The following is a 27337-nucleotide window of genomic DNA, read 5'->3' on the forward strand; positions in this document are numbered from 1 at the left end:
AGCAAAACAGCACACACTTAAAGCTATAAGCCTGGTGATAGACCACTGTTCAGCAAAAAGACTGCAATGAAAAACCCTATTAGCACCTATTTAATTGAATTGAATGCAATATATCGCTTATGTTTACAGCAAATACTCTGGTAAATAAGGCCTCTTTTGTAATGGGCTTCAGCTTGTGTCAGGCTACAGGAGTGTGGTACCAGGCATCGCTTTTGTCATATCAAAGCCACAGTGCTGAAATGGTAAAAGTGTGAGTGTTGTGTGTGTTTAGGAAGAACACTGATGCCTTTGTGCATACAGACTGAAGGCTACTTTTGTCTTATGAGACGTAAGAAAGAGACAGCAAGACAGAGAATAAAATATCTAGTCCACAGAGGAGACTGTTACACTACCCTGTCCATTTTTTGTTTTTTTTGTAAAACCAAAGTTAATTTACATATAACACAGCATTGTCACGTCTAATCTATCCACTGGACTGTGTTGTATAGTAGTTTCCAACCTTTTTGACCTTCAAACCCTTAAAACTGTAACACTGCATATGTTTATGAGTTATGAGCAATTCCACTGAATGATTTTCCTTTCTGGGATTGTTTCATTTAAATAATTTTTAGAGCATTTCACATGAAAAAAGGAGAAATGTTGGGGAGAAAAAATTAATATAATTTTGTGCTGAACTTATGATAATGTTGATCACCTAAAGACCCCTCAGCTTTATCTTATGACCCCTTGGCCCCTTGAAGGGCTCCTGACCCCCAGGTTCAGAACCACTTTTGCAGAGGATATTTTAATATTGACTTGACATTTTACTGTTAAGATGAATGAGTTGAATCTGCAGAATCGAGCTTGGTTCATCTAATTAACAATGACACATTTACCTCTAGTGGTATCTAGCTACGCAGATAGTTTAGTCCCAGAGGAGGACACAAAATGTCACTTATGTGATTTGGACGAGGTTGAGAATGAAATGCATTTCATTTTCTTATTATTTTGATCTTAGAGTGATCATGATCTTTGACTTAGCTCTACTTTTGTTGGATGCTTACTATCAATGTACGAGAGCGTTGTATGTTTAATTTGTTAAGTTATAGTTGATATAATGTGTTGATACATATGTATGTATGTGTACTACCGTGTATTAGCTTGATTTCTTTTTGTTCTGTTCTTCTTGCCTCTATAGGTAATGTTAAGTAGTGTCTTGTAAGCCCAAGAGGGCTGGGGACCTTTGGGTGTATGACACTTAAATAAAAGAAATATTCAATTTAACTCATTCATTTTGTTCAGGTTTTGAGATATCTGCCTCCATGCAGATGCTCACAGCGTTGAAAGTTACATTATGAAACATTCAACAGCAACATCTATTTCCAAAAACTTTGTCCTGGTTTCTTTTGATAATCCACAAAACTCACTGCCAACAGTTTTCATTGGGACTTTTTAAGAAATATTCACAAGGAAAACAGTTTACAGCAAACAGGACAAAGTTTCTGGAAAGACACGCTGCTGCTTAACATCTAAAATGTATTTTTTCAGTGGTTTGATCACCACAATTGAAATTCCATCAACCTAAATTGCATTGAGGTGGAGGCACAAATCTCAGAGGTGGATATCTCAGAACCTTGACAATTAAACAAAACTGCCTGCATGGCAAGAAAATGAGAAAATGTGCTGATCTGTGGCCTTTCAAGCTAAATATTCTCCAACATACTTGTAAAAAGCAGCTTCCAATGTCACTGTGCTCTGGGATGGACACGTTGTACAGCTGCTGCTGGAACACCGGCTCGTTGTCATTGACATCCTCCACCAGCACAGTGACTGTAGCCGTGGACGACAGAGCCGGCTCCCCTCCATCCACCGCCACCACCAGGAACCACACCTCCATCTGTCTTTCTCTGTCCAGCTCGGCGGCTGTGGTGACCATCCCTGACTCAGGGTCGATGCTGATCAGGCCGTCCTGGTGGCTGGACTTGAGGATGGAGAACCTGACATCTGAGTTGACGCCCTCATCCGCGTCTTGGGCCTTCATCTGGATGAGGGAACTCCCCACAGGAGCATCCTCAGTGATGTTGATGATGTACACGTCCCTCTGAAAGACTGGGTGGCAGTCATTAGTGTCGGACACCTTTATGAGAAGGACCATCTCACTGCTCAAAGGGGGGCTCCCGAAATCTGATGCTTGCACCTTTAACTCATAAAGATCCTTCTCTTCCCTGTTGAGCTCTGCGTTGACACACAAAGCATACAGGAAATCATCAGTCTGCTTCAAGGTGAATTTCCCATCACCACCCTCGAGGGTGACTGTAATCCTCTCCTCCTCAAGATCGGGGTCTGACACTGAAATTCGGGCAACGTAGTCCCCGATCCCTGCTGCCTCTGACACCACTGCATCTCCTGTCTCACTGAGGAACAGCACACTGATGGTGGGGCTGTTATCGTTGATATTGAGCACCTTCACACCCACAAAAGTGCTGCTGTACTCCGGCTGAGCCCCGTTGTCTCTCGCGCTGATGATCAACTCATGAAAAGCTTGAGTCTCAAAATCAAGCGGCTTGTTCAGGTAGACTAAACCAGTGGTTTCGTTGATGGAGAAAACCTCATTTGGGTCACTCTGCCGTCTGTTGATCTCATAAGTGATTCTGCTGTTGTCACCTAGGTCCAGGTCTGTGGCGTGCACCTGACACACAGCAGACATAAGTGGAGCGTTCTCAGGCACCGAGGCGTGATATTCAGTCTGGTTGAACACGGGAGGGTTGTCATTCTCATCCAGGACGTTGATGTTCACCTGAAACCTCCCCGTTCTGGCTGGGATCCCACCATCGAAGGCCTCGATGGTCAGGGAGTAGAAGTCCTGTGATTCCCTGTCTAGTTTGCTTGTGAGGATGAGATCCAGGCTGAGGTGGTTCTCAGATCCACTACGATACTCCAGATGGAACAACTCCCCCATCTCGCTCTCTGTGATTCTGTATCCCTGGGTACCAAACTCACCCTCATCCTGGTCTTTAGCTCCTTCAAGCTGAAACCGTCTCCCTGGGGGGCTCAGTTCTGATATTTCCAAGTGAACCACCTTGGAGGGAAACACGGGTGAATGGTCGTTGACATCTTTCACCTCTATTTTCACTCTGATCATCTCACCTGTAAGAGTTGCGGCCACAAATTCATACTTATCTCTGCTCTCTCTGTCCAGGATCACAGCTGTGGAGATGATCCCCGTGTCTGCGTCTATTTCCAAGTCTCTGAACACATACGAGTCTCTGCTCTCTGAGATGAAAAATCCAGTGCTTGGCCTGCTTAACAACGCTCCCAGGTCTCCAACGATGGTTTTAGCGGGCAAACCCTCTTTAACAGAGAGCGTCAGGTTGAAAACCTGTCCGAGCGACTGCGCGCAAAGCAGCGACAGGACGAGAGTCTGAAGGAGCAAAGTTGAGACATTTTGGCGACCCATTCCTCCTTGACACATTATTTTTTTTTAACGTTGTGAAAAGAAGGCTACATATTTCCGTATCAAAACACTCTCCTCACTCACGTTTTAGAGCACCTCTCCAAATAAAAACGCGTAAACGCATGGTGCATTTTTACGCGCAAGAAAACAGCAAACAGTTATTCTCCATTACAATAATTCAGCAGCTTCTTGCGGGATTTTGGAGAATAGAAATCCTTTAGGATCCTCCACACATCACGGCACTGACTGGCCACGGTGAACCAACTGTGCGAACTGAGCACTCCCTCCTGCCAGGCGGCGCGTCCCTATCTGATCGGCTCCATCTGTGGCCCTGATTGCTTAAGATTTAATTAGGCCAAGAGATTACTTACCATGCCGCATGCAGACATGTAGTAAATTTGACCTGTTGAAAGTGACAGAGTGAGCTGTAAAGTAGAAGAAATAAAGATAAAACGCACGGAGAATGAACTGCAGTCATAAAGTTGACTTTAAATAAATTCATTTAGTGCGCACGATTTGGTAAATAGGTTGAAAAGTGAATATAACGAGGTCCTCTTTCAGTCTTAGCAAAGTCCCTAGTTGTGTGTGAGTGGCTCCCTCTATCGGTAAAAACAAGCACTTTAACAGTGGAAGAGAAAAAAAACTATGAGACTGTTTACTGCACCTGATGCACCTGATGCACAAATCTTTTTTTTTTTCTACAACTACCAACACATTCACAAACTTGAATTTGTTAAGTTTCTCCACAGGTGATACACAACCACAGGCTTTGAAATTATTTCTGAACATTATTTCACAAGCTCAAAGTCTTACTGACACTTATTTGAGCCCAAAGACAATAAAACTGGGACAGAGAGCAATCAACTCTGCACAAAACAATGATAAAAATAATTAATAAATGAAATGAAATTAAAAAACAAAACATCCTGCAAAAAAGAATGCAAAATAATTTCCTTTATATGAGCCATAAAGGTACTGAATAATAGATAAAAGTATAAACGAAAATAAAGACAAACAAACATATAAAGATTAAAACAGTCAAATAAATAAAGCAGAGTGCAGATTGTTAAATTAATTAAAGCCACAGAGAACATTAATCACGGTTTAAAGGTGGTCAGAGCCTGACTCACATCATCATGTTTTGTTTGGATGACCTCAGAGGTAAAGAAGACACAGAGGTCAGGTCCTCGCTATTCTTTCTGGAAAACTGGGATTTTAACAATTTAAGGAGACATTTATTCTGATTAAATTAAGAATCAAATATAATGTCCTTAAAAATGAAAAATGTTTCTTTGTCAGAATTATATTCCTGATAGTTTGGAGAAATCTTTGACACAACATGTAGACCGTCATGTAGGGAGGCAGATAACATCTACAGAAAATCTAACTGAACGCCTCAATGAATATATTTACATATATTTTTCACGTGTGTGTATGAAACATTTCTGAGGAGTTTAGGATGAATTTGTACTTATGTATTTCTAAAATCTGTGAGAGGGGAGATGTGAACAAACACAGAGTGATTTAAATGGCTGTATATTAGGACGGAGCTGAGATTGGTGTGATATCTACTTGTTGTTATCTTACAGCTACAGTGCCTCTAGTGACTGTTTCATAGTGTTGTTATTTTATGCTATTTTATCCTCCATGAAATTATTTTGACATGATTGGACTTTTATTGTACAGTTTTACTTTAAACTTCTTTATTTTCATTTTTTTTGCCCATTTATATATCATTTTATTTACTTCTTTCTTCTGTGTGCATCCTCTTAACTTTTAAAAACTTTTTTAAGTAGGCAGTTAGAGAAGATAATAAACTACCAACACAGAACAATAAAACATGTTAGTTGTACAGAATCCAGGCCTCCATAGAGAAACACTTTACAGTCACTGTTGGGTCACAGCTCTATTATCACCTTGTGGACTCTTCATGGCTCCTGCAGGGTACAGTACCCAGCATGCAGCCTCCCACTGGCGCAAGCAAGTGCTGTAACTAAGCAACAGATGTAACCTGAGCTGTATACCTGAGTAAACAAGCTGCGTAGCTACCGAGTCTCCCTTTGTCTGGATCAACAGGTTGTTCAACAAGTGTGAAAAACTGTGAAAACTCCAGCTCAGAAGCTTCATACAGGATTGTTTTTTCTCATCTCATTTTTGTGGAATAAAGGAGAAAATGCCATCTCATATTATGCTCTCCTACCAGTGGGATGACCAGGCTCTTGTGAAAAAGATATACGACCGCCTCAAAGATGATGGGCTGCCAGTGTGGATGGATATTGAAGGAGGGGTCACGGGGAACATTAACGATGCGTGAGTATAAAGGAATTTCATGGCACTCACAGATAAGATAAATTACTGTTTGACACATGTTGTTTTTACAGAAATTGGGATATATTTGGTCTCTTTAAGCAGAAGCTGTGTGTGTTTTCAGGATGGCAGCAGGCGTGGAGGAGGCTGTGGTGATTTGTCCCTTCATGACTCCAGCTTACCAGGCGTCCCGCAGCTGTAAGAAGGAGCTCAACTACGCGGACACCAGGGAGGTAATCATCGTGCCGGTCATGCTGGCCAATAACTGGGAGGCCAGTGAGTGGCTGGGACTGATCACTGCAGGCCTGCTGTGGGTGGACTTCAGGTGAGGAGATCTTTCAGGGGGGAGAGGCGACACATTTAACACCACTTTAAAAGATTTGAGAGGCTGAAAATTGAGTTCAATCAATCATGCAAACATCTAACAACCATTAAATTACATCTGTCAATGCTCTCGTCCTCTAGAAATGCAGAAAAGGATGAGGAGCACTTTGAGATGTGTCTCAGGTCTCTGGAGGAGGAGATCATGTTTAACGCCGGTCACCTCCTGGCAGAAGAGGAACATCAAAGTGAGGTGGTGGATCAGCCAGAGAACCCGAAACACTTCCTGAAGAAGAAACGAGGCCGACGTTTTTGTCATGCCGTCTCCGATCTCTACATCCACGAGTCAGGTAGAAATGGATATGAAACAAACAAAACCTCTCACTTACCAGAAATGCTGAGGTCCACCAGACACCAAAACTTTCTGTTTCTGTTTCATTCATTGAGTTAGCCGTTCAGTAATAGTTTTCTGCAAGTTGTATTTATATACAGCAGGTGTCCACAAATACAACATTTCCTCCGGAAATTAACAACTGCTTAGGAACTCAACTTACTAAACAGTCTCAGGGCTTTGACTAGTTCCCTTTAACTAGACTATGAAGTTCTTTTCAGGAGGTTATTTAAGAAATAATTAGAAAATATTTTTGCAGGTGCTGGGTCACAAAAGCTACACAAAAGAATAAAAAAGTACCCACACACTGCTAAATTGTTCCTAAATTCGCATGGACAACATTTCGACAGACCCATAGTGGTTGAAAGGTTGTGTGAGGTTTTACTTTTTTAGTTTTTCTAAGAAATATTTTGGAAACTACAGACAGTAAAATAAAGGTTTAACTGCTGCTTAAAAGTCCTCTGGAGGATAAACACACATCCTTTGACTTTAACTGGTTGGCTGAGCCGTTTCAATAATGACAATAATAACACTATGCATATCTTTTTTTAACTATAAAAGGTAAACTCCAGCAAAGTTCCTAAAACCTGTAAAGTCCCCCAAAAAATACCCAGGACATGACTTTCTGTTCTCAGACGCTGCGCCTGATGGTATTTAGTCATGCAGACATGTTTGGTTTTATTGCTCAGGTTTTAAGAGATCTGATCCTTCTCTTACATTTCTGCCTCCACCCAAATACAAGGGAAGTGAATGTAATTTCATCTGTGGTGTCCAAAGTACAGAAAACTGACATTTGAAAAATTCAACAGCAAGCATTTAGACACAATGTCCCAATTACTATTGATAACCCATTGTTTTAACATTGTCAACAGTTTTTGTAGGGACTGTTTGTAGCAGGAAGAAGTTCTCATGATAACTGTTCAGTGAGGTCTGTGGATCATCCGGATTCATTGTGATATTATTTGTAGAAAGACATAATTACTGTTGAATGCTTAAAAGGATATCTTCTATCTTCATGGCTGTATAACGCTTAATACAAAATATTTTTTGTCATTGTGGTGAATCTAACCTTTAATCTGAGTAGCACCCTGAGCTTTGTAAACTTAAACTGAGTTAACAATGAAGACTTTTTAAAAATCTGTGTTGAAAACAATGTGATGCATTCTTTGGCACAATGACTTGATTTCACAGGTGAGCAGATAATCCACCCTGATAGTGACACCAGACATACAGTGGAGCTCCACCAGACACCTGGTGATCATTGTTACTGGGAGGAGATTAAGGGCAACGGCTGTAAGTACTACAGGAATGTTGTCACCAAAAGATACCTCGGTGAGTACAGAGGCTCTGCTTTACTGAATAACAACAACAACAAGTCTGTGAAAAATGTGTTTTTTATTATTAATGGAGCAAAATAAACATCGTAATGCAGGCTAGAAAAAGGGAACTGTTTGTTTCCACGTCTGTACAACCGGCAATTCTGTTGAGTCAATACAAAATTATCTTTTTCAAACGATGGACACACCGTCTTTCCCTCTACAGGGTTTGACCCCAGCAGGGACGAGGTCCACTCTGAGGCCAGTCCTTCTGTGTCTGAAGAGTGGCTGCTGTTGGTGGACCAGACAGACCAGAGCCATCAGAGAGCTATCATCATCAAGAACAAACACTCCGGGAGGTTCCTGGCAGTCCAAAATGGACGCTTTACTGGACTAACATCATACAACGAGGACTGCAAATGGTTTTTAGAATGATGCAGGACACAATCGTATTTGGTCGCTCTGGTTTATGAAAAAGTTTGCCTGATGAAAAAGCACAAACAAGCTAAACTGAAGGGTGTACCTACAACAGGAAGTCTGGTAGTAATACATTTCAAGATGGTTACAGTGGCGAGATCAAATAAAAAAACAAAACAAAACATTAGAATCTTTTTCTCTTGAGGATTTCTGGTTTCCAGTTGATCGGATGGCTTTCTTCCGTCTGAAGGAAAGAAAACAGAGTTGTCAAATTATATAACTGTTGACTGAGAACTGAAACTGACTTTAAACATGACTGTAAAACTTACAGCGGTGTCGTCCTCTTTGTACACTTTAATGGTCTTGTCGGCCTCGGCGGTGATCAGTCTGCTTTCTGAGTGGTCGAACACGCAAGAAAAGATGCCCGACTCGCTGTCCAGAGATCCAGGCTGCACAGCTGCGTGGATCCGCTGGAAGTTGTAGCCTGTCCTCCAATCCCACATGTGGATGGTCCCGTTGTCGGCTACAGAGAGAGAACAGAAATGTGTACGATGAGTCTGAGATTTATGTATTTCTCATGCGATACTTGTAATCGCCTGTACCAATAAAATGCTAACTTCTAAAAACGCATCAAAAGTCAAACAATATCTGTAGATGAAAAACAGAAAATACCTCCAGACACCAACACGCCGTCAGAGTTAACAGCCAGAGTGTTGATGATGGCGTTGTGGCCGGACAGGTTCTGGATGAATTTGCCATCTGGGAACATCCACTGTTTGATGTTATCAGCAGAACCAGAGGCAAAGGTGTATCTGTAAAACACAGGAAATAAGACAACGATATGAGCAAATTACAAATTCTTAAACCTGCAATATTTTTTTAGGCCACTTGGGGGCAACAGAAACAAACTGTGAACACATCAATGACATATCATCACTTTTTAATTTGTTACGGTCATTTTAACATTAATCTGAAGTTGTGTTTCTGTCTACCTGTTGAATTTAAGCTCAATATTCATTCTCTTTGAGCTCTAACTTTGATCTCTCATTTAGCTCTTTAGCTGCTAAATGCTCCATTATCTTCACCAGCTAGTTGGCGACTGCCTCTATTTGCCGTTTGGTGCTGAGCAGAGAGTGTGCAGCTGCCTGCTGTGGCCAAAAACGAAACAATGGAAGCGCCGAGATTGAACCAAAACAGAAAAGATGTGGCTGGACGGCTAAACAATGAGCTAAATTTTACTTTAAAGCACCATAAAGCTGTCATTTTATGTGTTGTTATTATAAACATATCAAAGCTGCTTTAAAGCATTTTGCCAGGTAATTATTGGCACATCATAATCACAAAGGTAAAAAGTCCCACGGTGTCCAACAAGGGCTGTAATTAATGATTATTTCATTACAGGTTAAACTATTGATTATTTTAAATATAACATCACAATGTTCCAATATAAAGTCTTATATTTGCTTATTTTGTTTGAAAAAACATTTTAAAAAACCTCAGAAACTGAGAAAAGCAAACCAAAATGCCAAACCAAACGGGTTTGGTTTGGCATTTTGTCTTGATAAATGACTTAAAATCATAAATATTGTTGATAAATGTTCTTTTGATTGGCTAATAGATTGACTGACTCGTGGTTTTAGTTCTACACTCAGCACTGATTTATTTAACAGCGCGTGTTTGCTTACTGTCTGGGATGCAGCACTATGGTTCGGACTGATTTCTTGTGGTTGGTCAGTGTTGCTCTGGTTTTCCCGGCAATCAAATCCCACAGTCTGATGGTTGAATCGTGGCTGCCTGCAAGAAAACAATCATATATCAGTCTGGGATCAATACTGAAAAGCAAACCAATCACTTATACCTAGACACAGTGACACTGAGGGATTACACCGACACATATTAAGTTAAAATTAAATGAAATCAAAATATTTATTTACCGGTGATGATTTGTGGCTCTGCAGCCTGGCATCTGACTGTAGCCACGGTGTTGGTGTGGCCGGTTAGTGTGTGCACGTTGGCTTTTGTCCTGATGTCCCAAACCTGCAAAGACAGCCAGCAAATCAAATCAGTGCAATTAATTAACAACAACAACAACAACAACAACAACAAAAAAAAAGACCCTAATTACTCGCACACCAAAAACTTCAACTAATTTTTGCTGAATAACATCCGTACGACAAAATGCTAAAAATTCGTTTCAAGACAGTAACATAAAGTAATTCCACACAACAACAATAGCATCAAAAATAAAGACAAGAAACACTAATCTCAAATTTATCATATCTACAGAGTCACTGCTATTTCAACATATACGCCATTTTGCTACAATCACGCTTTTGTTCCAGTGTTGCTGGATGATACATTTGCTTCAGTGCGTCAAAGACAAGTTTACATCTTTTAGTCAATTATGTTTTAAGTACAACATAACTCACACTCATTGTTTCTAACTTAGACACTTTGTGAGGGGAAAACATCCCCCATTTTGAGTCCACTTGTAGGGGAGACACACTGTTTTGTTGCTTTCTCTTTCTCCAGAGAGAAAGAAACTTATTGCCAAATTTGTGAATTTCTTTTCTAAGGATTCAGTATCTGTCAGTTGTATAAAGAAGGCTTTGGAAAGGGAAATAAATCCTGTGTTGCCTGATAAAATATGGAGGACTGAACTTTCCCACATTCATAATTGTTCAATAAACATCAGACACAGGTTCAGTTTACAGTGAGTACTGCATTTCCTACAAACAGCACACAATCCCAAAAACAAGAGGAAAACCCCACATGTCAAGTTGGGTTTCGGGGATTGATTTCTGTGTGGTTTATATGTCTGAATGAAAAATCTGTCAACACCAATAATGCTCAAAAAAAGACAAGAACTACTACAGAGAAGGAATTTACAGTAGATAAAGTGTATAAATAAATAGCTAAATGGTAGGCGTTAGAGTAGAAATATTAGATGTTATGAATATGGAGTATATACAGATGAAAGCAGTAGTACAAATAGAAAAACCAAGTGATGGAACGTGCAAGTAGACAAGGGTAAGAGATACACTTAAATCTCTCGTAGCAGCATTTGATGTTTTCAGTAACTTCATGTTTTGGAAGCAATCAAGTTTCTTTTGACTTCAGCCATCGTTCCATGAAGGGCTGTACAGGTGTAAGGTGAGATGTGGATATCTGATGGCCTGCAGTGACTCATGCTCGGGTCCACAGAGGTTAAATCGTCAGTTTTTTGTAAATCCTTGCGAGAGTCTCATGTCACGAAAAGTTCCCAAAACTCTCTCCGAGTAAGAGCTTACCCTTGCTGTGGCGTCTCTGCTGCACGTCACCAGCACATCAATGGTTGGATGTAGATCCAAATCATACACAGCACTCAGGTGTCCGTGGTAGTGTCTGATGACCTAATGCACAAGATTGATGATGTAAAGAAAATTCAGAAACACCACAAGACAAATAAAAAGTCTTTTTATGGCCTTTAAAACTTAAAATTTTTTTAAAGTAACGTCTTCTCATTGTAACAGCGTACCTTGTTGTACTCCAGATCCCAACACTTGACTTGCTTGTCTTCTCCACAGGAGAAGAGGTAGGGGCTGCGACTGCTGACCGCCACACCACGAACTGTACTGATGTGTCCAGTAAGAGAAAGTTTCAGCTTCCCACTGGCCAGATCCCAGATCTGTCGAGAAAAACAACATTTATTATAGAAAATTCAATTCAAGTGTCTCCAATGTGCCACCTTGAGCTGGCAGGAGGGATGATGTCATGAAAGCTGCGGTCGTAGATACTGAACAACAAAGAACTAGAAGAATATTTATTTATTTATTATTTATTATTGCAGCTACTGAATCAAAAATACTAAGATTAGTTTTCTTTTATATTTAAGTATTAATTTATACATAAAGGTAATCAAAGGATAAACATCTGGTTAACATTTGTTATTATTTTTGACATTTTATACACAAAATAATTAATCAAAGAAATAACTGACAGAGAAAATTATCGTTATTTGCAACATAACTCACCTTTATGGTTCTATCAGCTGATCCTGTGACAAACCACTGATTCCCAGGCTCCACAGCGATGGACCTCACCCAGCCAAGATGACCACTGATGACCTGTCACATAGAAACAAGCTACTGTTAGAAATAAAACCGACGCACATATCCCAAATCAAGAGGAAGAGCAGCCTAAACGAGAGAAGTTAAAATGATTTGTAGTCACCCGAAACAGTTTCCACGGTGGATGCCACTGAGGTTTGGGCATCGTTGGTGCTTTCCTCATGAGGGCAGAATTTCTGGTGCCGCCTCCTTCCATCAGCGACTGTAGCGAATACATTCATCATCAGTTCTGCACTTCTTTTAGGTGTTTTTATGGCAAAGGTAAACAAGATATTCGATTTAGTGAATGTGGAAATACACTGCGACATACCAAAGCACTCGATGGAGGTTGAGATCTTTCTGCTCCGCCTGCATGTCGATGGATGTCACCGACACTGGCTGCAGTGCGGCTGATGTCCTGCCTAAAGGTCAACAAAAGCGAACATTGTTTACATATTAATTTGTGTGAAAAGCAGAAAAATATGGATTCAACTCAATTACCCATAATTTATACACTGTAAGGGGGAAACGTCACCTGGCTTGTGAGGGTGGCAAAGCCAGCGCCATGGAGTGGATTCCTCCCTCACTGGGATTCCTGTGCACCTTCGTGTCAGCAGTCAAAGCGACTCCTGTTGAGTGAAGATCACAAGTGTAAACACTGGAGTAAGAGTACAGTAAATGGGCTGTGAACAATTGGGTTTCTGCAGGGTTCACAGAGTTAATTTAAGACTTTTTCAGACCTTTTTAATATCATAAAATACAATTTAAATACCTGTTTCACCATCGTACTGGTCAAAGTATGAGAGCATGATGGAAAACCAGTAGGGACAATATGGCCTTGAATTATTTATTGTTATTATAATATCACATTTTCTGCAATTCAATCCTGAATTAATTCAATCAACATAACCTGGACCCTGATTAGAGGCAGAAAATGGACAGAAAGATGAACCGATACTGAATTATTTAAGTCTTTTGCTAATATTGACACTTGACGAATATAAAATGATGCAGGAGTGTCAGCGTTTGCTTCAGGTCTGATGGTGCTGACTGAAACTCCACCAACACAATCCTCTGACATTATAACTATCATTACAGCCTACAGCAGGCAAGAGGAAATATTTAAGGCTTTTGTAAATTAAATTTAAGACTTTTTAATACATTCTAAGGCCTTTTTTGAAGATACCCTGAATTACAAGCATGCAGCTCAGTTAAATTAATATCATATAATTTACCAGGTCCAGAGGGGTAAGCATGTGTCCCGGTGATCAGGTAATCTGGGTCATCTCCTGAAACACATCAGAGAAAAAAAACTCAATGAGCTAGTTTTAGAGCATCAGTGCTCATAAAAACAACAAGGAAATGATGTTAAAATTTGTCCAAATAAACTACAACACATTCTTAAATACTTGACTTTTTTAGAGACATAAAAATAAGATTTCTGCATGGATGTTTCGCTTCATGCTTTCTATTAATCCACTGTTATCACATTGAGGATAACATGTTGTGTTCATTTTATCATTACCTGGTTGTGTGTAGCTCTGGTGGCCTTGCATGCTGCCAGGAAGCACTGAGACTCGATCTTTCCCTTCTTTCAAGACGGGCATGTGTAACACCGCACCATACTCCGTTTTCAGTTTCACAGTCATCTTCACATTGTGACTGCAAACACAGGAGGACAATGATGCATCATTTTACACTTAAAAAAACTAATGATATGATATTTACATGTTATTATTTTACTAGCCAAAACATTAGTTTTTGTTGTTGTTGTTTCACATACGAAGAGTTTTGTCTGATATAATGCAAAACAATGAAACACAGTTAACAGAATTGAACAATAGATAGATTATTTTACTAGGGTTGTGCAAAGTACTTCATCACATCGATGCAAACCTACAGAACTTTTTTTGGAAAGGCCAAGGGCTGAAGTTAACTTGCTTGCTACACAAAATGATCAAACAGCTGCTCAAAGTCCATCTCCGCTGAAAAATGTGCTTTTCTTCTTGTTCTTTCAGTTGGATGTTTGATACAGAGTTTGATACTAGACGGCTGTTTTCACATTTATCTGCTGAAGAGGGAAAGTTTCTCTGTTCTAATTGAAAATCAGATTTTAAGAAGTGGGCCTAGCCGGATTTGAGACATCACAAATAGTTTAAAAGTCAATCCTGGTCCAATATTCAACTTACACAAGTGTGATGTGGAAACTTGAAGCCTCCAGTGCACAAATATTGAGAATTTACTTTACAGTGAACTAGGAGACATCATGTGTCCAGCAGTTAAACTTCTAAAATGAAATATATTTGCATATTCATAGATTTTTACTGAGGAAGAAGGAAAAGCTGCAATTTTGAGGACTTGAACATGATAATTGAATTTTTTGGGGGAGGGAAACATATCAGGCACAAATTATTATTCAAAGTAGAGTATGTTATATACGTCTTTAAACATGTCTGGAGGGGATCTTTAGTAAGATTTGCGAAACATTTGTTATCATCGTAGAAACAAATAAAAAGGGCGATTTCACTGTCCATAAAACTGCTGTACTTATACAGGCCAACCCTGAACCAGATTATCATTAATATTATAGCCCGAAAAACTCATTTAAAGTACTTGTAAAATAAGAACAAGGTGAATAAAGTATCAGAGTTTACCTTTGCTCATCCAGTGGGACAGATTTCGCATGGTCGGACACAAACATATCATGAGTCCTTTTCAGAGACCTGAAGACCAGCGTGTGGACTGAGTGTTTCTGCACATCCTGCTTGAGAAAACAAAACATATTTCAGATAATGTATTTAACCTGTGTGGTGTCTACAATTACAAGCTAACTCACACATCTCAAAGCTTTCTATGTTTACTCTTAACGAACAAGAAAAATAGTATTGTTAACGTGACGTTCCAGCAATTAGCCGGGCCCGACAGTGCAGGAGAGCGGGAGCAAAGGAGAAGCCACGAAAAGACGTCAAATCTCGGCTTACCTCCGTCATTGTGGTGATAAATATACTGATGTAACACCGCAGATGAAGAAACTACAGCGATTAAAACTTGGTCGCACTTGAAAATATATCACAAGTCTAGAAACATGACCACCACCGCGACAAACCGACACCTCGGAAGTAAACAACACTAAAAAGTAGCTGGATTTTTTGTCAGCGCCACCTACCGGCCGCGCTGGGTTATTTTTCCTAGGAGGGCGAAGTCATGACCAGCCCTACTCTACCTCTGATTGGCTTACCCTGATATTCTTACCCTAATCCTAACCAATCTCACTCCTCCCAACCAACGGAGGGAACGAGTACTAGCCAATCAGAGGCAGAGTACGGCGGGTCATGACTTCGCCATCCTAGGAAAAAAAAAATCGGCCCGGAGCGTTTCTTCTTCCTCTTCTTTGTGTTTTTACGGCAGTTGGCTTCCTTTATGTTGCATTACTGCCTCCCTCTGGATTTAATCGTCCACTGTTGTCCAAATCTGCTAGAGTCTAAATCTATATATCATTTTTTTCCCTCCACCGTGTCTCCACACTTGAGCAGATCTTTAACCCTGGCCTCCACTCGTCCTAGCCTCTGTAGCCCTGTAAGCATTGCCCTTCTTTCCTCTTCCTATTTCCCGCATGAAATCAGGGCGTCCTCTACACTGAGTACAATGGTCAGTTGGGTGTTTTCCTGTGATAAAAAAGTGTATAATTCAGGTTGCTGTGACCATTACTTAATCTATGTATAATTACTTGTTCTTTCCTGTTGATTACACTATTTCTTACCACTCTTTTATTTTGTGTTTCATGTAAGTGTCTTCCGTTTGTTGCACTATCCCAATGCTATTGCCATTGTTTGATTATTTCCCTCCAAACTATGATTTTACCCTCTGAGAAAGTAAATCAAGAATAAGATAATACAAATCTACGGAAGCCGAGAACAGCCATGTTTGCAATTTTTAATTTTTTTTTATGCTGTTATCTCAAGATCATGAGCTAATTTAGCTCGTTATCTCGAGAAAACAAAAGGCCCATTTCTTGAGAAAATGAGATAATTTATAACAAAATCATTCTCATTTGTTCCTTCCTGTCTTCTCCTCTCCACGTCTCCCTCACATGGATAGCTCAACTATTTAGATCAAGCACAAGACACCTTCAGGTGGCTCTTAAAGACAGATTTGGGTTCAAATCTGTCATATGTTGATTCTTATTCCCTCTCTCCACCCCACTGTCCTTTTTCTCGTTAAGTCTAATGAAATGAAAATGCTTGAAAGGTATTGTTTGGTACTTCTTCTACATGAAACATATCATCATATTATGACCAGGAGTTAATCAAACTACCATTTGGCCGTGACACAGATGTCATTAATAAAGGTGCTGTTAATAAAAATGGGTACTCCTTGATCTGACATTTTTAGCTTAAATCAGTTGTTACGGTTGTCAAGATGCCACCTATGCATGCTGGCTAGGGATGTGCCTGAATACAAATACGTTATTCGGCAAAGCACAAATAGTGTATTTTTTACGCATATTTATTTCATAAAAGTATTTTTAAAATTATTTGTTTTCAGGAAGAAAAAAAAACATGTCAAATACATCGCTATCTCAGTCTCTCTCCTCTGCTCTGCTGTTACGTCTATCAGCAGGTCTCAATGAGGGGAGTCACATCCACCTGCTACATGACGCACATTCCTAATTTGGACATCCCCAGAGATAAAGCTGAGCTACTGACTGTTCCCCTTTTCCTTTCCACAAAGTTAGATTGTAAAAATAGGCAATAAATGAAAAGTGCAAAGCAATAGTCACCTTTGAAATTCTTCCCTACACGTTACACAGTGTGCTTTCTCTGTGTTATTGGTGTATAAATAGGTAGAGGTCTGTCTGCAATGAGGCGATGATTCAAGTTTTAGCTCAGTAGTCAGTGTAGTCGTCTATGATCTGGGAGACTCCAGTTCAAGACCTGGTGTGGGGACCTCCTTTGTAATGTAGTTTATTCATGAACACTTACTGTAACACTTTAATTTTCTAAAATTAAATGCATAATAACAAAAACAGGATTTTTAAGCCTCTTTCCACTTTTATTTGAATACAAACACAAATACAAATAATTTTGCTGCCTCAACAAATACAGATACCAATACAAATACTGGACTCTCTGCACATCCCTAATGCTGACATGGCACCCCTGATCCCTGATAAACATTATAAGTAATGAGAGAAAACAACCTTTTGTTTTCTTGTGATAATGGGATGATTATCTCGTTATCTTGAGATAACAGCTTGTTTTTATAACTAAATAATTAACATGTGATCTTGAGATAACAGCATCTAAAAAAATAACTGCAAACACAGCTGTCCTTGGCTTCTGTACAATTGTCCTATAACCCCTGAAAACTTTATGTGCAAGATAAGCGATTCCAAAAATATCTAACATCTTTTTGTTGTTGTTGTTGTTGTTTTAACAGATAATAATTCCCAGTATTTTGATACAAAGAACATAATTATAAATAATTATGCTGCAATTGTGGCCTTCTGTATTGTAGCAAAATATTGTATTGTTAGAGCTAAACATTGAGCATAGGCCAAAGTTTCCTGCCTCATGTACCAGACCATGTTTGACTAACGGAGTACATTGATTAATGGTTATCCAATCCTTCAATGCCAAAAAGATGTGGTCTATCTAGTAAAAAAGGGTTGTTTGGTTTGCTATTCTGTAGCACAGTAACCTGTAACAATAATCCTGGTCAGGTCAAACATTCTCCCTGTATGTTTTGTTGTAATTATTGAGTCTTATTTGTTCCAAAAACACTTATTGACTTTAGGGACTTTAGAGATCAGCCTCTTGCACAATTGGTTCATATTAGGCAATACACAGGCATCAGTAATTTTGGCTCAGCTATCAAGGTGAGTGAAAAGACAAATGGGGACAAGTACTAGTGCCAGTGCACGATACGGAGTAAATAAATTGTCCACATGTGGATCAAAATAAACATAAATGTGAAGGTCTGATAAGAACTCTGCCACGATAACTCTGTTTTGATGTCAGAAAATACAGCTCCACCTGAGATCATTTAATCTTGGTCATCTCTGCAAAAGCAGGCACAGGGCCAGTCTATTAAATGTGAATAACTTTTCTATTAAATATATAATAAGTATAACTATACAGTGTAACCCTGAGATATTGGTGAGGAAAATAAAATAAAAACATATTTTAACTGCAAATCCCTCTTGACAAATCACCAAACAACTACAGCTACAGTCAAGGTCATTTGTGTAAAAGAGATATTTAAATCAAATGTTTGAAAAATAAATGACAGAGGTCAATCAAGGCCTGAGGGAAAGCATGTACTTTCTTTAATGAAGAGTGTATTTTTTTTCTACACCAGATGAAGGTACTGAATAAAAAAGAGTCTATAAGAAAAGAATTTTTAGTTTTATTATTTATTAACATACTCTTTTATGCATACTGGAATGTGTTCAAGTGCCTTTTAGAAGTGCGTAGAGGATCACCATATTGTTCAATTACTGGTAGTCACTTTATGGAGAGAATATTGATGGACTGCACTTTGTTGCTTATAAAACAAATTAATGTTTGCCATGCTGGCATTTAATTTGTTTAAAAGGTCCACTGTGTAGCCAAATCACAGATTAATCTAGAAGCTGTTCATTTTAATATAAAGTAAATACGTGTGTGTATGTGTGTGTGTGTGTGTGTGTGTGTGTGTGTGTGACCCTGTCTCTCTATCTTTGTGTGGACAAATTTTAGTTCAAAACCACTGTAGTTAGGACATTCCTGCCTTGTGAGGACATTTTCGCCATCCCTCACAACTTCAAAGACCTGTTTGAGGGTTCACACTTACTTTTAAGGTTAAGGTTAGAATTTGGTTTAGGCTAGGGTTAGGGGTAAGGGTTAGGCATTTAGTTATGATGGTTCAGGTTACGATAAGGGGCTAGGGAATGCATTGCGTCAATGAGTGTCCTCACATCTATAGAAAGGCAAACATTTGTGGGTGTCTCCATAAGAATATAACGTTCTGTCCTAGAAATTACGTTACGTGATAAGTCAAACTAGACACCCTGTATGGATTGCAATGTATTCCAATATAACTGTTTTGTAATAAATGCTACCTTTGTGAAACTGGAACTAATGATTTTTGATGAGTGCTGACATTGAGTCACTGAGATGTTAAATATATTACATATATTCAAATAAGGTGGACAAAATAGTAGAAAAACCTTTCAGTATGATGCAATCCAGTATACACCACCACCACAATATTATGTAATTGAGTCAACACACAAACAACCACAGTAGAAATGGCGACTAAAAGTGAACTTCATAGTATTTATTGAAGGACAGACAGGTTTTTCTATATTTCTGGACACTCAGTGTCAGTGACAAAATATTTCAGCGCTAGTTTTTTCATACACATATTTACTTTCTTGATATTTTTCTTTGTACCAAGTGCTTTTGTTTCATCTGCACATTACAAAAAAAAAAAAAAAAAAATTCTGGCCATATCGCATTAGAGGAAGTACCAGAGCATGTTGCTAATATCCTTTGGGTGCAAAATAATACCGGCCAATTAAGTTTGACAAACCATATTTGGCAAAGAAAAAATATTTCTTTAGTGGTCAAAACAACACTGAAGAAGAAAAGGACTAGCAAAGCATGCTCACATCACACCAAGACACACCATGAAGTCAGACATCAGCAGTCTAAACAGACCACAAGCATGTTACTCTTTAAGCATCTCCAAGTCCACCAAACTGTTTCACCCCAGTCTGCTGTCCACCGGCTGTGATGCGGCTCAGGGGAATGAGCTTCATTGTGGTTTCTTTCAAGGAGTACCAGCGGTTGTGCCATGTGACCCAAATGATGCCGTTGTCAAAGCCATATTCACCAGCGTCCTTCTCTGTGTACCTTCCACCTGGATGAAGCAAAAACAGAAAATATTTACTAATGTGTACATGCATGAATAACACTTTTTTCTTTAGGTTTGTGGGTTGATGGTAATAAGTTAATAAAGACAATGATTTTGGTACTTTAAACTGAGCTAATTTTGCACCAATCATACAAATAAACATTAGTTAAAGGGCTTAACCCCAGTTTTAGTCAAGTCTTACCCTGGTAGTATTTGCCATTCAAGTGGGCAGCATGACATCTGTTCATCCACCAGCCGGAGCCATCCTGCCTTGCACAGTTGCCGTCATACTTGTCGTTGTCCTTGTCATGGGTACTGAACTGCATGCCATTGTGAGATGTGTAGAACTTGTCACTGGGGTCGTCTCCAAAGTCAAAACCATCAAAAGCATCTCCAGCATCACCGCCAAAGTAGTAGCCGTAGGTCAGACGGTACTGGTCGGCCTCTGGCCCGACTCTGAACATGGTGTAGTCAGCATATCTGGAGAGAGGGGGCCACAGAGGAGGATTTAGAGTTAGTTTTGCTGAGTCATCTTTTTCTTCTTCAAAGGTAACCTCATCATCAGGGCCATGTTTGCCTTGTCAGTGAGTCCCTTTGCTCAGCGCTTACATAAACTGTTATCGTGTCTGCAAGTTTGTACCTTTTGTTGCCTTCCCAGTCAACAAGCTCTATCCTCAGCACAGTCGGGATGGTCGAACCAGTGGTCAGCAGATGCATTTTCTCATTGCCGAGCCAGAACTCTGTGGTGTCATCTGGGGAGAGATAACCAAAGCCCTCCTTGTACTGGGTCCAGTCCTTGTGGAAGTCCACACTGCCGTCACGTCTCTGTGGACACAGAAAAAGTGATCAGAGTCATAATTTCTCAAGGCAGAGAATGAGATTGATTCTTCTTTCAACAGTTCGTTAGTCAACAAAACATTTCTTAAATCCTAATAGATTTTAATTCCAATTTTAAGAGTTGCTCGCTAAGGGACTGTATGAAAATTGTTAGTAGGGGACGGTGGTCAGAAATCATGTCTTTTTATTTTAATCGAAGGGAGGGTAGTCTGAGTTTTTTGGGGGGGATAGCAGGGCAGGAGAGGGTATTTTACATTTCTCTGACTATATTTTATGTCAACTTTCCTTTGTCAAATTTATCAGGTAATCTTTTTTGAACAGTCCCTAATCAGTATTACCAGTTATTTGCTTTCAGGAATGGTGATCTACTTCTTACACAAACACTTTGCAGGAATCAATGAGTGTAAGATGAAAACATTAAACAGGCAGTTAAAATGATGCATACCCTCTGTATTACTGTGAAACCACGTCCAAAGTTGTCAATCTCACAGTACACCAGGAACTCTTCAGTAGCTTTCGCTGGTTTCACATAGTAAAGACCACTGACGGTGGCACCTTTGTTAGCAATATCCTGGCAATCTAATAAAAAAAGAGGAGAAAAAGAAAAGGGTAAGTACAACAATATTAAAATATTTCATATTATATGAATTCTGACAAAAATCACCAGATATATTTCTGATTTTAGTTTTATTTATGTTTCTTTTAATTATGTTCACTTTTTTTTTAATTGTAAAGTTTAAGAAAAAGGTAAGTTTAGGAAAGAGTCATGTGAAATGAGGTCACAGCAAATTACAGCTGGAATAAATCTGTTTACTTTTCGTTGCTGCAGCCTATCGATTTTAGGCTCTAACTAAACACTGAACGAGGACAAATGTTGTTCAGATGAGGCATGATTGAGAAACTTCTTGTGAAAAGGGAATGGCCTGAGGGTCACAGCTTTTTTTTTTTTTTTTTTTTTACCTGCTCCTTTGGTGGGCTGAATCTCAACAGAGTCTTTGCAGGGCTCACTACATCTCTGCTGCAGCTGAATGGAGAGTTGTTTCAAATCTGCCATTCGCCTCTCGTTGGATGAAATTAAATTCTGAAGTTCACTGGAAAGAGGGAAATTATTATGAGCTGTATCCTATCATTCATTTTTAGTTTTATTTTTTTTTACACAAAATACTAAAGCTCAGAGATATTTTACAAAATGAGATGGGGAAAAAAAGAAACAGAAAATAGAAAAAAAAGAAATGTCCTGGAAACATATGTGGGTGGCAAATAGCACCATAATCTGTGTTCAGTCCTAACTGTGTAGGCGAAGATGGCGGTGTGCATTGATCTGAGGGTGTAGGTGGCTGTTGCCAGTTGGAGGAGCAAAGAGAAATATGAACAGTGGTGGAAGAAGTATCAAAAGTAAAATTACTCACTGTCCTCTTTTAGAGTGCTATTTTATATATTATATTAAGAATAATTTTAGTATGTTTCACATTAAGGCTGGACAAAGTGGAGCCAAGTTTATATTTTACACACTAATCCAAAACAATTTATCACAAATTATAAAATGTTCATATGTTGTGGGTGGAAAATATAATCTGCAAAGCAACTAGTAACTATAGTTGTCAAATAAATGTAGAGTAGAACATAAAATGCAAATACTCCTGTAGCTCAAAACCTTACACAAGTATACTTAAATAAATATGCTTATTTTCTTTCCACCACTGGACATGAAGGGGCCAAGTCATGAAAATCAAATCATTATAACGGCATAATTTCAGTGCTAATGGTAACTTACAATATTTGCTGCTCCTGTGTAATGATGGTCTTTTCAAATCGAAGGACATCTTCCAGCATACCCGATGACCTTTTGAAGTACGGGTCTGAAATAAAAAGTCAGTTTCAGTGGTGGACTTGTTGTTTTCAAAGTTACTTCCCCTGGTTTAACAATACTTTCAATATAGCAACAAAAGTCTGTGCTTATGTCAATTTATTCATGAGCACATTTAAAAACAACGCACTTTGATCAAAGTGCTTTACAGATCATTAAAAGAAAAATAAATTGGTAAATAATTAACAGACAAAATTAAAGCAGTTATCTAGCCATATTAATAATGAGTAAAACACAATCAAATCAAATTGAATTTGTTACCTGGCTGGGTACTCTTTTGAGCTGAAGTAGTAGAATCTTTCATGTAGGTAACTGTTTCTTCTGTCCCCTGTGTCAGATTGGCAATTGTTTCCAAATCCTTTTGCATCTTGTCCAAATCTCGACTCACTCCTGGTATATATCTCTGCATGTAATCAGCCACTCCACATGTAGTTGGACAGTACTTTCCCTGAATACAGACAGAGCATATGAAAAACATCAATTATAGTGTTTTCTCTGATGTACACACAGCAAAAAGATGTCAGGTCACTGTTTATAACTGCATACTTACAAAGCCGTCGTTTGGGTTGCATACTGCAATGCTGTCTCCTCTGGGTTGCTGCACAAAAAACAACACAAAACTTATTGGTTGGTTGTTGTTCAGCGTAACTGCATCAGTATAATATTCAGCTAAAGTTGGTGACTTACTGCTGATGAGAAGGAGAAAAGTAACAGAAGTCCTCCTGCCGTTGCCAGAAGTGATGAAGCCATGTTGCTTTTGCCACCAGTTGTGGTCTTGTCTTCTTGGAGAATGATGATCTGCTCGACTTTGTTGGATATTTATCTGAACAAGGTCCTCAGTTCACTATTTGATAAGAGGTTCATATGCAAACATCCCACTCACCGTGTTGAGACAAAACTGTGACTCAAATGTCCAATAATGGTCATTGCCGGGATTTGAGGGGGTCAGTAACTGGCTGCTGTTTGTGACTTTCCCATGCACTCCATATTTGCATTTAACTCAGTGACGGTAAGTATGACAAAGAGAGTTGAGAGAAATGATGATTCAGTGCTTGATGACATTGACTTGGGTCACCATGAGATAAAAATCAAAGACAAATGACAGTATGAGTCATTCCTTAAAGACAAAATGTAATTATAACATGTCCCTGTAAAATATTAACATTGTTCACAACACAAAGTAGCCATGTAAAATACTTGTTTTGGATTAGTTAGCAGGTGTTAGTTAAAATCTTTTAAGAGGACATCTCAAACATTTATGCCAATGTGAAAAAAAACAGAAGATGTCAAGAATGACAAAAATAAAAATAGTCATAGAAGTCAAAACATGATATATGACGTCATTTTGTTTGACTTGTTAAATCAAAAATATGAGGTAGTCAATACAATGATGTTCTAAGTCAGCCATTTTACTTTTTGAAATACTATTTTAGCAGCAATGATTTGGATGGCACCAACAAATGAAGCTGTCCTGCTGATAGGGACTTGAGATCAGAAAGCGCTTCTATGTGTGGCTATGTGGAGAGCAATCACAGATTATATATTTTGTTGTTTAATTTGGAGAACATGTTGGTATGTTTGTACTTAAGCCTGTTTACGCCAGGAAAAAAAGAGAAAAAAAGATGAAAATCTAGGAACCATGCATAAAATGTATTATTATTAATAATAATAAAGTGAATGACAGTTTTGACTCATAACTTTGAGTTACCGCGAGTATTTTTATTTTTTATCATTCCCAACTCTGTTTTTTATCTGCTCTGGCAGAATTGCGCCTCCATACAACATACAATTCTAAATAAAAGTGCACAGTACAGTATATCAAACTGCAGGTAACCATAGCAACATTACCCACTAATTAAGATGTCGCTGGTGAAACGGACCCAGCCATGGGTGAAACTGGCAACAGACAAACTTTAAAAAAGGCTTTTTAACAGCCTGTCTTTGAGGATTGGCCATCACCATGCAATTCAAAGGTGTATATTAAATTAACTTAAATTAAATTAAAATAACTTGACTCAGGTCAAGAAACAGGCTTTACAGGACACAACAGTTCAGCTAAAAATAAAATACAATATTATTCACACTTTCTTACTTTTTCCCTGAAGTGTCTACTACACAAGTGGTTCTCAAACTTTTTCATGTCAAGGACCCCTAAACTGACATAAATTAGACCACAGACCCCAATTTGATAAGATTTTGTTTCAGGGTCCCCATCTGATAAGATTTTTGCTTTTAGATGTTTTATTACAGAAAGTGCCCATGATCCAAATAGTCAAACATTCTGTCATTGTCTTACTTATGGATAGAATTACAGAGAAAATAAATTATTCCCCTTTTTGCTGGGGACCCCCTGGAACCCCTTTAAGGACCCCTAGGGGTCCCCGGACCCTACTTTGAGAACCACTGCACTAGACTACCACTAGGTGTTGACCTCTGCACTGGAAGGTAAGACCACTAGTGGGAGTGGAACCACAACAAACCAAACATACTATGTGATCAGTGAGCACACCTTCAGATGACAAACTTTAAGAATAATGCATTTAATTTACTAAAGAAGTTTGTAGGCTACCTCTCCGACACTGTAGTTCTGGTTGAGGGAAAACTTTAGTGCAATTATGAGGAAAAATAATTGAGATAAACTTGAATGTTTTCCATGACATTTTCTGTGAGATGCTGTGGGAAAATATATTTCCAGAAGTGTCTTCAAGAAGCTAAATCTGACTTTTAACTATACTGAAACATAATTGGATTGCAACTGATTACTGATAAAGTAAGAAAAGTGTGTAGATGTGTCTCTGTTGCTGTTGTGGAACATAAAGTACAGAGTATGTCACTGATGGACCGGACTTTGTAGTCTCAAATAAATATATTACACCTTTATAAAATTGCTGTTAATGGGCAGTTCTGTATTTCATAAACAGAGGAGCATTAATGATTTACCTCTTATATTCTGGGAAAAAAAAATCTTCTGATTTACTTTTCCGAGAAAACAAAGCAGCTTTTTCTCAGGCTTAATTTGTAAGGAGCACACGTGCAGCTGAGCTAGTGTTGACTGAACTGGAGCCAAACACACTGGTGCAAGACAGTTGATCAATAAAAGAGAGTACAGAAAGTGAATTTTCATCAGTGTTCCCCCATTTTACATGAAAAACATATCAGACAATGATGCCTGATTATGATCTTCTTCATCAGCTCCTAAACATGCTGGATGAAAAATTGAATAAATCCATGTTTCTATATTTCAAATATGTGGAAACCCAACCAACTAACAACAGGCAAGCACCTTGTTTGTAATTGATGGTGGTTTATATTCCAAGTGGTATTTTAGTGTTTTTATGTAGATGAGCATTTTGTTCCACTCAATCCATCTCTCTCAATAATCTAATTAGGCGGATTATGTTAATCAGCAGTACTTACAAATGCATTTTTCTCCAAGGGTTTATGATATTTGCCAAAATTCAAGAAGCCTCTGAAGTGGAAAATTAAACACAACAACTCTCTGAGGACACTGAACACAGAGGAGATCCTCTCTGTGTTTTTGTTGGACTTTGGGGCTTTAGTAACTTTTTGTAGATTTTACATCCTACAGTATTTAAAAAATAAGTTATGGTGTGTACTTTTAGGCTGATTCTTGGAGTTTTTGAATAGATATATTTAAATTTGACCACTTTTAGGTCAATAAATAAATAAAAGATTCAGTATTTTCCATTAAGAATACCTTTTACAAAAAGTATAACTGAACTGTTGAATAAATAAATACAAATAATTTACTTGATTTATCACTATTTGGACTATTTCTAAAATCCTGGCAATGTTGCCCATCAATCATTCAAAATCAAGCAGTCAAAGTGAAACAATAAAGTCAAAATAAAACATTAAATTAAGGACAACAAAGAGCTCAATACATACTTTGTACTACTCGTTGCACTCACATACAGTACAAAGTACAGTATTATGGACCTTAGATTAACAAGAATAAGTGAGTACAGCCTTTCTAGATCCTTAGTTTATCATGTTAGCATACTAACACTTGATAATTAGGACTAAACACAAACCACAGCCCAGGTTGATGTGAATGTTATTGGTTTCCCAAAGTATTAGACAATATAAAATTATATACGACTTATGAACTTACTCTGGATGATGATGATGATGATGATGATGATGATGATTACTTTCAACGACATGGTGGTGATGGAGGTAGAGTCGTTGCCATGAACATTCATGTCCCTGTCAGCATGAATTGTAATAATTATGGTGATTCTTTAACATTTTATCTGGCGCCATCATCAGGTCAAAATGTCAGTTTGTCCAATAGTTTAGTTTATAAGCAAATATCTGCAAAACTAATAACAATCCTATCAGTGTCAGCTGTACGTTGTGTTTAGTGCCAATTAACAGATGTTTGGCACAATATAATTGTCAGCAACAAGTGGCTAACAATTGTTGCTAACAATTTTT

At 38.6% G+C, this 27337-nt stretch overlaps 4 protein-coding genes across 5 annotated transcripts in view; 1 reads left to right on the forward strand and 3 right to left on the reverse strand.

Moving 5' to 3' along the window:
• Nucleotides 1-4017, reverse strand: part of dchs2 (dachsous cadherin-related 2) — a 34284-nt gene extending 30267 nt beyond the window's left edge. Inside the window, exon 1 of the mRNA XM_042423044.1 lies at nt 1703-4017. Within this exon, the coding sequence (XP_042278978.1) occupies nt 1703-3451 (1749 nt within the window). The 5' untranslated portion in view covers nt 3452-4017. The remainder of the gene's footprint in view (nt 1-1702) is intronic.
• The window catches only part of LOC121905110, a 28516-nt gene extending 20633 nt beyond the window's left edge, over nt 1-7883 (forward strand). Inside the window, exons 3-6 of the mRNA XM_042423103.1 lie at nt 5637-5743; nt 5865-6065; nt 6206-6411; nt 7644-7883. Of these exons, the coding sequence (XP_042279037.1) occupies nt 5703-5743; nt 5865-6065; nt 6206-6411; nt 7644-7870 (675 nt within the window). The 5' untranslated portion in view covers nt 5637-5702 and the 3' untranslated portion in view covers nt 7871-7883. The remainder of the gene's footprint in view (nt 1-5636; nt 5744-5864; nt 6066-6205; nt 6412-7643) is intronic.
• On the reverse strand, nt 7829-15414 carry plrg1 (pleiotropic regulator 1). Of its 2 annotated transcripts, none has more exons than XM_042423056.1 (15): nt 15255-15414; nt 14928-15037; nt 13799-13935; nt 13509-13562; nt 12809-12902; nt 12605-12695; nt 12398-12496; nt 12199-12291; nt 11703-11852; nt 11476-11577; nt 10120-10222; nt 9871-9979; nt 8858-8997; nt 8515-8708; nt 7829-8429 (listed from the first exon to the last, which is right to left on the reverse strand). In XM_042423056.1, the coding sequence occupies exons 1-15, from the start codon at nt 15261-15263 to the stop codon at nt 8370-8372; spliced, it is 1545 nt and encodes a 514-aa protein (XP_042278990.1). In that variant the 5' UTR covers nt 15264-15414; the 3' UTR covers nt 7829-8369. The 2 variants fall into 2 exon arrangements, with proteins under 2 accessions (XP_042278990.1, XP_042278999.1); XM_042423065.1 differs by having other exon boundaries at nt 14928-15034; nt 15255-15413.
• Nucleotides 15415-19750: 4336 nt separating this feature from the next.
• Nucleotides 19751-23626, reverse strand: fgg (fibrinogen gamma chain). Its single transcript, XM_042393664.1, has 9 exons — nt 23564-23626; nt 23427-23474; nt 23138-23324; nt 22784-22868; nt 21970-22100; nt 21455-21588; nt 20813-20997; nt 20375-20652; nt 19751-20178 (listed from the first exon to the last, which is right to left on the reverse strand). Exons 1-9 carry the CDS (start codon nt 23624-23626, stop codon nt 19994-19996), a joined length of 1296 nt encoding a protein of 431 aa, XP_042249598.1. The 3' UTR covers nt 19751-19993.
• Between the last annotated feature and the right edge of the window lie 3711 nt (nt 23627-27337).

This window comes from Thunnus maccoyii, chromosome 2 (assembly GCF_910596095.1).
Source record: "Thunnus maccoyii chromosome 2, fThuMac1.1, whole genome shotgun sequence".
NCBI classification, from domain to species: Eukaryota; Metazoa; Chordata; class Actinopteri; order Scombriformes; family Scombridae; genus Thunnus; species Thunnus maccoyii.